This window comes from Copadichromis virginalis, linkage group LG22, assembly GCF_057382275.1.
Source record: "Copadichromis virginalis isolate Kocher_CV1m ecotype Utaka linkage group LG22, C_Virginalis_male_GT1.1, whole genome shotgun sequence".
In the NCBI taxonomy this organism is placed as follows: domain Eukaryota; kingdom Metazoa; phylum Chordata; class Actinopteri; order Cichliformes; family Cichlidae; genus Copadichromis; species Copadichromis virginalis.
Genome location: NC_140638.1, coordinates 13,273,253 through 13,284,208, shown reverse-complemented (window position 1 = coordinate 13,284,208; position 10,956 = coordinate 13,273,253). Strand labels below are relative to the sequence as shown.

Sequence of the window (10,956 nt, the reverse complement as noted above, 5' to 3'; positions counted from 1 at the left end):
AGGGGTCAAGCCTATAAATAAACCACCCTGCCCTCTGTTGTCATGTTCGACTCTGATGGATTGGGCGACTAATCGATCACCCTCTGGCGTTGTTTTTTTTATCCTTTCCTTTTTTATTGCTTGTTTGGTTTTTGGCTATTACATTTTTGTATTTGTTTTTTCTGGATAATAATAAAAAGCTGATTAAATGATTTAAAACTGTCAAGAAAAATTATTCTTTTATTTGATTCTGTCTCACCTGATCTCTAGCATCTGCTTCTGTCACACTTCTCTGAGGTTTTCCTCTTTTCTTCCTGCCTCACAGCTCCGCATCCCTCCTCTACACACGTCCAAACTATAACTAATATCCTCATTTATAATTTTGTCCATCCTGGCAGCTCCCAATAAAAATCTTATAGCATATTCAGCTCTGCCACTTTCTGGCTTTTTATCAGTGCAACTGTCTCCAAAGCGTACACCGTACTAGGTCTTGTAAACCTTCCCCTTCACTCTTGCCCCAAATCATCCCTGACGCGTCTCCACCCACTCATCCCTGCCTGCCCTCTCTTCTTCCCCTCTCTCCAGCGCTGTCCTTTGTTTTGAATGATTAACCTCAGTCATTTAATGGCATCTACCCTAACTACTACCCCTGCTCCTTGCAGCTTCACTGTTACACCTCCCTCCCTCTTATTCACACACACGTATTCTGTTTTACTTCTACTTTCTTTCATTCGCTCTCTCTCCAGAACATACCTCCACCTCTCCAGGCTCTCTTCCACCTGCTCCCTACGGATCACAGTGTAGATATATATGGACAGCAGCTGTACTGGTTAGGGATTAATACATTTAATGTTGCATCTCTAATGAATACACAGCTAAGCACTGTTTGTGCTGCACTTTTAAAACCACTGCAGCTGGGCTCCCACTTGTAAGGACAGTAGCCACTGTACTAAATCATACTTATTTATATGCTTACTGACCACTTTATAAGGTGCATCTGTCCACCTGCTCATTAACCAAAAAGGTCAGCCAATAACACAGCTCAATGCATAGGCATGTGGACTTGATCAAGATGGCCTGCAAGAGTTCAAACCAAGTATCAGAATGTGGGAGAAAGGTGATTTAAGTGGCTTTGATTGCGGTGTGGTTGTTAGTTCATGACAGGATAGTCTGAATGTTTCAGAAACTGCTGATCTACTGGGATTTTCACACACTAACATCTCTAGAGTTTACAGAGAATTGTCTGAAGAGGAGAAAATATCAAGTGAGCATAAATGTCTAGTTGATCTCAGAGGAAAATGGACAGACTGGTTTAAGCAGATAGAAAAAGAGATACTACAGCCTCTCTGCGTGAAATTTCATGTTCTCCTCGTGCCTACATGGGTTACCTGGGAATTCCAGCTTGCTCCCATAGTCCAAACACATGCATGTTCAGTTAACTGATCGCTGCTGTTTGAAACGATATAAAGCAGGGAAAAAGCAGCTTAGATAATATTTGGGGTCTGAAACAAGTGAATGCTCATAATTTTTGCTTAATAAATGAGTCATATTAATTCATAAAAGGTGTGACAATTCCTCTGCTGTCATACACTAATAGATTGATATCTTAGACGAGCAGTTTGACTATATAATGTGACTATTTTCTGAAGAAGAGCTATGTGGGGTTTTTTTTTGTTTGTTTTTGGTATGAATTCCTGTTAAAGCATACAGAGGTTTCAAATGGACAATGTCATCGAGCAGTTACTGACCACAAAATGCAAAAGAGACAAATAGAACTGGCAGATATGCACATAATTATATCTTAATCCAGTGGTTTTTGAGCTGTGGGGCAGGCCCCAGTGTTGCTGTGCACATAACCAGTTGAAAATGTGAACTGAAACCAAGATAAATGAATCTTCTTCTTCTTCTTTTTTAAGGGAAAATAAAGAAAGCGTATCTTGCTGATGCCATTACGCTGCCCTTAAATAAAATTGAACACGGACCTTTTTTATTGTTACGTTTTTATAAAAACTGTGGGCTCTGTAGAATGAACAGTTTTTGGCTTAGAAAGTTTGGGAAACACTATGTTTTTCTAAGTGACTGGTTAATATCTGCTTCTAAATCTCAGATATGTTAGGGAGAAAAGACAGAGGACAGTAAAGATCACTGGGTTGGGCTTTAATAATGGCTGTACACAGGTAAAAGGTCAACAATATACTGCATTAAGAAACTCTCTTACCAAGAGAATAATGCATAATTCTGTGAGTTCCTCTTTGACAGCCACAGATAGCTCAGTGGGGATTAGTTCATGACATCAAAATCAGTCATTCGGAAAACCACCTAAGAGTGCAGCGTAACAAGGAGGACACATCACCTCTGAATTTTGTCAGCAAACTCTCAGATGTAGCATAAAATGGTAACTATGCTGGAGTAGAAGTTCCTTAAACAGAGATGCGTGAACCAAGTGAGAGTTAAAGCTGCAAATTATGACTCTGACACATCTGTTTTATTTAAAAGCAGCTGATGTGGGGAGCAAAATTTCCGACGTGGGAGGCGTGACTCCTGAAAACAGTAAAATGAAGTAGAGTTGTCTTCACGTTTCTCAGATCGCCTGCCTCTCCTGTTGCTCTGTCCTGAGGGAGCGGGCTTCTGCGGGTTCCGATGTGGGCGGGAGGCTGTTGTCGACGCCATCGAGGCTTTTGCGGCACACGGGGCAAGTGTCGTGCTTTGAGAGTAGAAAAACTCTTGTTAATCAGCAGAAACTATGTGACACAACACTCTTTATAGCATGCTACAACCTGGGAAATCTTTTATTTTTATTACCAGACCTTTAAACCCCTCAAACCCACTGACCGCAGCCTTACCAGCTCCAGCCACGGCACTATACATTCACTGTGGAAGTGATGAAGGCAGGGAAGCTTCCTTACAGTTTCCCCTAATGAATATTCTTCCCTGCAAACCGGACACTCCAGTCTGCAATCTAACCGGGAAGAAATGGAAGGAAAAAGTATGAACGAGTATGTGGAAGAAGACAAAACCAAAAAAAATCCAGTTATTAGACAGGTCTGTAGACTATTACAGTGTAACAAGGTGGTACAGACTATATACTTAATATGATTTATAACATAGTTCTCAATACATAATTAAGTGGTCTCTTTTTACAACAAAGATGAAACAAGGAAAGATTAGTGGAAAGGATAATGGGCAGTATAAAGAAGATAAAAGTAGGGAGAGGAACGTAAGAGGTAGGAAAGAAATATGATGAGGGAAGGAAAGATGGAAGGAGATAAATAATACAGGAGAAGGAAAGTAAAGCTACAAGGACATAAATAAGGAAAAGTAAAATAACTGCAATGGACAGGGAGTAAGCACAGTGAGAGGAGAAAAGAAAACATAGACGACAGAAAGAAAACAGAGAAATAAGAAGGAAGAGGAACTGGATATAAATTACAGAAACACAGCAGGTGTAAAGGGAACATAGCTAAAGGAAAGGAAAGATAAGAGAGGGAGGAAAATATAGGAGAGGGAAAATAGATATAGGATGATGGTGATAAGAGGAAGAGGAAAGGAAATGTAGGAATAGTGAAAGAATAAATAAATGCTATGAGGAGGCAAGGAACGTGAGAAAAACAAAAATAAGAGGAAAAGACAGCATGAGGAAACCTATGAAAGGTAAAATAATTACTGGTAGGAGTATTACATGAAAGACACAACAAAGAAATTCAAGTCTTCATCTTCCAGCTGCTCTCATTAGGGGTCACCACAGAGGATCATCTGCCTCCATTTCACCCTGTCCTTAGCTCCCTCTTCTGTTACACCAACCCTCTGCATGTCCTTCACTGTATCAATGAATCTTCTCTGTAGTCTTTTTCTTTTGCTCCTGCATAGCAGCGCCATCTTAAGCATCCTTTGCCCAATTATATCCACTATCCTAACCTGAGCTGTCCCTCTGATGTACTCATTTCTAATCTGGCCCATGCTGGTCACTCCTAACAAAAATCTAAGCATCGTCAAATCTGAGACATCCACAAATCTGCCTCCTGTATTTTTATCACTGTCTCCAAACCATATATCACAGCAGGTCTCACAACCTTACCCTTTCACTCTTACTGCTATTGTTCTGTAAATAAATCCCTGACACTTGTCCCACCTGCTTCCTTCTACTGACTTTCATTCATCTTCTCTCCAGGTCATACCTCCACCTGCTCCCTGGCCTCTCTACTCTCACAGTGTCGTCTGTGAGCATCATAGTCCATAGAGACTCCTTCCTGGCCTCATCAGCCAGCCTGTTCATCACCACTGTAAACAAGAAGGGACTCAGTGGTGCTCCCAGATGTAATCCCACCCCATCTTGAATCCATTTGTCACTTCTACTGCATACCTCACTACTGTCTCATTGTCCTCATAAAAGTCCTGCACCACCCTTATGTACTTCTCTGCCACTCCTGACTTCCTCATGCAGTACCACATTTCCTCTATTGGTATCTTATCTACACCCACGTAGACCTTCTCTGTATTTCCTAATAAACACTCTCAAAGCAAATATCACATGTGCAGTGCCCTTCCTCAGCATGAACCCATACTGCTGCTCACTGATCAACAGCTTTCTTCTTGCCCTAACTTCAACAACTCTTTCCTGTATCTTCATAGTATGTTTCTTCAGCTTTATCACTCTGTAGTTACTACATCACCATCCCATGACTTTTTCTTTAAAAATCACTTAGCAGTACACTTCTCCAGCATTCCTCCAGCATTCTCTCACTTTCCAAAACTGTGTTAAACAATCTGGTTAAAAAGTCTACTGCCCTCTCTCCTAGACGTCTCCATACCTTCACAGGTATGTAATCTGGACAAACCACCATTTTAATCTTCTCATTTTCATCATTCATCAGCTCTTCAAAGTTTTAATCTCATCCTTGACTATATTCATTAGCCATTACCATTTCTATTCTTGATCACCCTAACCTGCTGCACATCCTTTCCATCTTGAGGAAAGCATGTCCTTCTCTCCTTCCTTAGTGTCCAGCTTTATATACAACTCACTGTAAGCTTTTTCCCTTTGCGTTTTCCACTTCTATTTGTAGTTGTATTCTATTTTATTCTATTGTATATAGTATTTTATTTTATTCTATTCTATTGTGTACAGTATCTTATTCGTATCCCATTCCCCATATCCCATGTAACTTTGCACTGTCCACTTTCTGCCGTAACAAAACAAATTTCCCATGTGTGGGACTAATAAAGGTTATCTTATCTTATCTTATTCTCTCTTTGCCGTACGCCGAGCCTCCAAACTTTCATAATCTCCCTGACTATCCCACTTTTTCTTCAAATACTGCACTTTACTTCTTCATTCATTCTACCACCAAGTCGTCTAGTCTTCTTTCCTCTGTCTAGAGCAGGGATATCAAACGCCATGGGCCACATACAGCCCAGTTTGAGTTTAAGTTAACCGGACCAGTAAAACTAAATGATAAAAAAGTTCTGGTAGTTTAAAGTATAAAGTTTTGGTTAATTTAGAGAAAAAAAGTCAGACACTTCTATAGAAGATTAAAAGAAACCGCTTTCTGTTTTTCCACTGTGATTTAACTGTTTATCCATTACTTAATTACTTTGGTGTGGGGAGGTCTTTATTATTAGAAAAGGTGTAAAACTTGTGAAAATACAGTTAAACAGTCAAAATCACTTCTGCACGCCTTCACATTTTCCAGAGTTGTCCAGTGGGCTGGATCTCTATGGCACATTTATCTTGACCGGGCCGATTCTGGTCTCCGGGCTTCATGTTTGACACACCTGGTCTAGAGGATACACTTTTTCGGCGGGTTCCCTCACCACTTCAGCTGTACTTTCCCAGTCATCTGGTAACTCTTCCCTACCACCCAGGGCCTGTCTCAACTCAGCTCTGTGCAACATTCTTCCTTTCTTCAACTTAAACCATTTAATCCTCAGAACAAGGAAAGTAAAGAAGTAATTACGGAGTGAGGAAAGAGGAGGAAGGGCAGAAAATATCAAAAGTAAAAGAAATGCAGAAGGACTGTATGTGTATCTTATGCAAATTCCAATGTCATATGTCAAAATTTTTAAAAAGCTACTGAGCTGTACTGGAGAGATCATGTGATCCGGTGTACATGTGCCATACTGGAATTCCCACCTGTTTGTTCTTGAGAGATGCAAACGGTTGGAAGGGATGAGATCATCTCCTTTTCTGCTGGGGGTGGACCTGTGTTCTCCAACTGTCCTAATAACTGTGTGAGTAGGAAGAGAAATGAGTGGTACGACTACAAATAGGTGAACAGATGAATGGAGAATTGTGTGCAAATGATTTTATGTGAGTGTTTCAATAAAAGAAAACAATGAAGTAACGATGCTAGCGCAGCGCTTCATAGACACTAGCTCTGGTGTCACTGACCTCCGTGATGACAGAGTCAAGACCGCTCTGACCCCACGCATAATCTCCAGGGTTTGAGTACAACTGAAGCATGCTGGATCTGAGAAACGAACCAAAAGGGAGAGCAGAACAAAACAAGAGGGCGCGTGAGAGAGGGGGCGGTTGTCACACAACTTTAGATTAATTCAAGAGCAAGTGATGTGAAATCTAAAATTAAAACCGTTTACAGTGCAGCTGGTGCAGCGCCGGGGTTTCCGTTGTTGGCAAACAGGCCAGCCAAGAACTGCTGCACCATCCTTAAATGAGCAGAAACGGACAGCTTTAGAGTGCTTAAACCAGGCTTTACTGTATGTTCACAGCTTCAGATCATACAGTCACTTTATTTTAGTTGGACTTAGTAAAGTCAACAGCTTTAAACATCAACCGATGTATAAAGCTGTTCTCTATAGTACGTATCATCCAATATACACTTAGTCTGATACTGAACTGTTTTTGACTGCATGCATGTGTAAAGGGAAGGATAATGATTAAAAGCATAGACTGTATATAAAGGATGAATGTTTCCACCTGTAAAAAGTTGTCAGAAAGTACTTTTCTGATGAGTTTATGATCTCATTTGCTATTTTCATGTCTTACTGAATACAAAGTGATGTTTTTTTTTATCAACCCAATATGACTCAAAATTGAGGACAAAAAGCAAGGTATGCTTTAGGCCCTAAAGCATACCCTAAAGTTTAGGGTGTGCCTTCTGTGGGATTGGTAAGTCACTACTCAGTGAGTGGGGAGTGTCCCATGGGTTCTCAGTAAGATCCACCCTTTGCTCATGCTGTCCAAGGGGCTGAACAATGAAGTCAGTGTGAAAACACCAAAAACTGCAATTCCTCTAATGGCCACTTCACTCCAAAATCAAGTCAGTCCCCACAGACTCCCATATTTTAATTTCAAACTTTACAACACTGAAAAGAATGCTTACAGCCTGATAGAGAAACTGGTTTTGGCTTCTGTGGATAGTGTTGCCCTTCAAAATAGTATTTTATTAGTATGCAGCGCTGAAAGCGACTAAGCTGCAGCTTTTTCACAAGAGCTCACCACAGTGGTTAGCTGTGGACGTTTGAGAGATTTGTATCTCCAGCTGTAATTGAACCACCAACCTTTCACTTGCCAAGAAAAAGTGTAAACCATTACACTACGCAGTAATTAGTGGACTATATCTGCAGCGTCGGTCGATGAGCACTTCACTCTCTCATCTAAACACGGTCACTTCTGGCTGCACAAAACTGGGATTGGATTCAAAATGCAGAGACCAAAATCACAGCGGTTATATCTGTTTCATTTGGGAGTCTGTGTTTATCACTGGAAATATTAAATCATTACTGAGGTATCCTTACATGTGAAAACTTCACAAATATAAGAAATTAAAATATTACCTGTGAATTGGAAGGTAAAGGTCAGTATATTTTCACAAATTTGAACCTGTAATGAGGTTGTTCACCGATTTAAACAAACGTAGTTTGAAACTGGTAGTATATGCATGATATTAAAGTTTTGGTCTTGTTATTGATCTTGGTTTTCATTTCTCATTGGCTGTTGTTTCTGTATCGATAACACAGCACCCTTGCGGTCATGTTTCTGTATACCATGTTCACACACCCTTCAACTGCAGGCCTTTGTTCGAAGGTCCTAGACGGTGTCTCTTGCTCTGGGTTGGAAGGAGACTCTGGTTCTGTGGCCTCAGCAGGGCCCGGTGATGCTGGAAGAAGACGGCTCTGACCAGCAGATCCCTGCTCACCGTCATCAGGGTCGGACTCGGAGGAGGGCGGATGCGACAGCAGAGCAGAGCGCTCCATAAACAGCAGCTGCCATAACTTGGCGAGAGACCAGAGAAGCAATGTGTCAAACAAAGCTTTAGAGAAAGAGGAGTGTTCCTATTAAAATGCCATTTGTTAGGACGTACTTCTGAGAGCAGTGAGTTTGAATCTTCACTGGGAACAGATGCTCTGCTGGTCTGCAGGAGACTAGACAGTAAAGAAAATCTGTCAGTGGTGTTAAATGGAAAATTCATACATGCTTCACTCATTATCATTCTTTAACGAGGTATATTTAAAATGCTTTCACGTGTTCCTTTTTTTTTTTTTTTTTTTTAAATCAGAGAAAGCCATACCTGGAGTCTTCTGTTACTTCCTCAATGAAGCCAGAGTCACATCTGGGGCATACGAAATCCTCAAAGACAGAAAAGCTTTTTTATAATAAGCTCGTTTACTGTCACTGCCATTTCATTTCATAAGTACAGGCATTAATCTGCTAATCCTCAGGCAAGCCTGTCCGCAAAATTTTAGAGGCTGGCTGCAGGGATTGGGCTGGAGTTGAATACAAATTTTTGGCACACAGCCGACGTCCTGGTTTTTATTCTGGAGGTGATCTGCGCAGGCCAGTCAAGTTTCATCTCTCTTCACTGTAGTGTAGACAGTGTCAGTCTCAATACAGCCACGAAGATGGGCTTCAATATGCTTTACCATCCAGGAGTGGTCATAGTGTGGTCATATGTTGTGCATACTCACTGTCTCTATTGTTTAAGATACCAGAGCTGCAGCATTGTGATTGACTTTTCAGTGTTTATAACTGAAAACACAACTTTAAAAGCACAATGCCAAGCAGCCACTATAAGAAAGCCACATGCTGTTTGGCAGGGTTGACCTGGGAGGAACTTTGCAGTTCAATACTGAATTAGATAGTCTGTTTGAAGTATTTTCAGACTATGTTTAAAAAATATACCCTCTTCCTGAGTGTCAGGAGGTAGATCGGTTTGTCTACTATCCTGAAAGTTGTTGGTTTGATTTTCCTTAGTCTGAATGTCAAAGTATCCTTGGGCAAGATATTGAACCCGGATGCATTCATTGGAGTGCAAGTGTGTATGTGAATATTAGGCAAAAAGCGCTTAGGCATCGAAAATAGTGCTTGTATGAATGTGCGTGTGAGTGTATCAGCCTAGTTTGTAGTAAGAGCACAAAATGAGCACAACAGGTTATATAAGTACAGCCCTTTATATTGATTTTAACAGATATATACAATAAAAGAAAGGATTCAGTATTCACTTTAGAATTTTGTTTGCTGGTATTATGAACATCCAATAATTTAGACGTTGATTTAATAAATAAAGTATTACTTTAGGGACACCCTCAAACCAAAAGGAATAACAACAGAAAGTCGGGCGTATTCCTAAAATCCTGCTAACGTGCGTTTTCGTTCTGCGTCACCTAATACCAGTGCGTAATTACGCCACGAAAAGTGCCAGCTGCGCAACAAATGCGCTCCACTGTGCCCTCTCCGTTTTACCTCCAAGAGAAACTGACTCAAAGTAAACGAAGTTCAACCTTTCAGTCCGCCACATCAAGCTGAATGTGTGTCATTAAACAGCAATGGAGAAATATTTTTTAAATCCTGGTGGTAAATGTGGCGACACCTACACGCCCCTCTGACTTCTCTTACACACAGCTGACGGGAGACAACTAGACACAAAGTGGCCAACAGTGGCGCTTCTAAATATGGCAACGTGAATCGCCACATTTTACTCCCTCACCCGCTCTAATAAGACTTCAGTACTCGCTGTGTGCACACGAAAACCCAAAGACTGGCCGCCATAGCCACATGTGTGCTTTAAGGGTTCCAATTATTATAGGTTTTGGAGATAATAGTTACTAATCAATCAGTTAAATCGGTTTGAAGAATCGGTTAATATTAATTCCACACCCTCCGGGGAGGAGAAATCGTGGGTGATGCTCAGGCCAGCACGTGTGGAGCAAAAACACTCTCCAAAGCAACTCACCGGGAGTTTGGGGTTTGTTTCACATTTACAGCAGTGACAGAAAAACCGGACTTGTGGCGTATCCCCAGCCTCCGCCATCTTCACGGTGAAGCGCAGTCCCTGACGTAGCTGTGGCAGCCCATAAAAGTCTCAGACGGCTGTCAGACGGATCAGAGCGGTCCAGGAGGGCGTTGATGTGTCCCAAAACCAAACTAAGACCTTTTTGAGAGGACACAATCTTCACACTGACGTTTTGATAAGCAAAACGCATGAAGGGTTTCTCTAGACTGGTTATGCCAATAATAAACGTGTTTAGAAAAATATGTAACCGGCGGACTCGATCTTCCTCTGGTGGCAGCCGCAAAGATCAAGTTGCAGCCACCCGAGCTTAAATTTAAGCAACAAGTTGTAAGCATGACACCAAGGATGTAGTTTCCTTTCAGTTTGTTGGGTGTCGCCAGAGACGCTTCTCTCTTATGAAAAAAAGGCCCTAAATTTTTGGTGTAAAACAGAAGTGTCTCACTCCTTTTAATTCGTGGATCACACAGTCTGAAAGTCGAAAGAGAGAAATATTTCTTGTTGTGTCTTGAGCATGGACGTGAAGCAAATCTGTGAGGAATGTTTTCAGCACCTTGTTGAATTGACTTTATGGGCTGAACTGCTAGTTTAAGATGATACTGAATAGAAGCTGCTTGTGGGTTTACACCTCAGTGACCAAGAGGTTTAAAAGTGTCAGCTAGAGGCTTCAGAACAGGACTTCACTAACCAGTGGGTGACATCACATTGCCTATGTCCATCCTTTATATTA

At 41.2% G+C, this 10,956-nt stretch overlaps 1 protein-coding gene across 1 annotated transcript; it reads right to left on the bottom strand.

Annotated features, from left to right (window-relative positions):
* Positions 1-2,119: 2,119 nt before the first annotated feature.
* rnf115b (ring finger protein 115b) lies at positions 2,120-10,546 on the bottom strand. The gene is made up of 9 exons (XM_085446341.1): positions 10,170-10,546; positions 8,508-8,566; positions 8,301-8,361; positions 7,997-8,211; positions 6,574-6,642; positions 6,368-6,446; positions 6,110-6,203; positions 2,823-2,938; positions 2,120-2,683 (listed from the first exon to the last, which is right to left on the bottom strand). The coding sequence occupies exons 1-9, from the start codon at positions 10,245-10,247 to the stop codon at positions 2,561-2,563; spliced, it is 894 nt and encodes a 297-aa protein (XP_085302467.1). The 5' UTR covers positions 10,248-10,546; the 3' UTR covers positions 2,120-2,560.
* Positions 10,547-10,956: the final 410 nt, after the last annotated feature.

Coding starts and splice junctions, on each gene's coding strand:
- rnf115b (XM_085446341.1), bottom strand. CDS start 10,247: ATGGCGGAGGCTGGGGATACGCCACAAGTCCGGTTTTTCTGTCACTGC. Junction 8,567..10,169: donor AAACAAACCCCAAACTCCCG/GTGAGTTGCTTT, acceptor TCTGTCTTTGAG/GATTTCGTATGCCCCAGATG. Junction 6,204..6,367: donor TTGACTCTGTCATCACGGAG/GTCAGTGACACC, acceptor CTACTCACACAG/TTATTAGGACAGTTGGAGAA.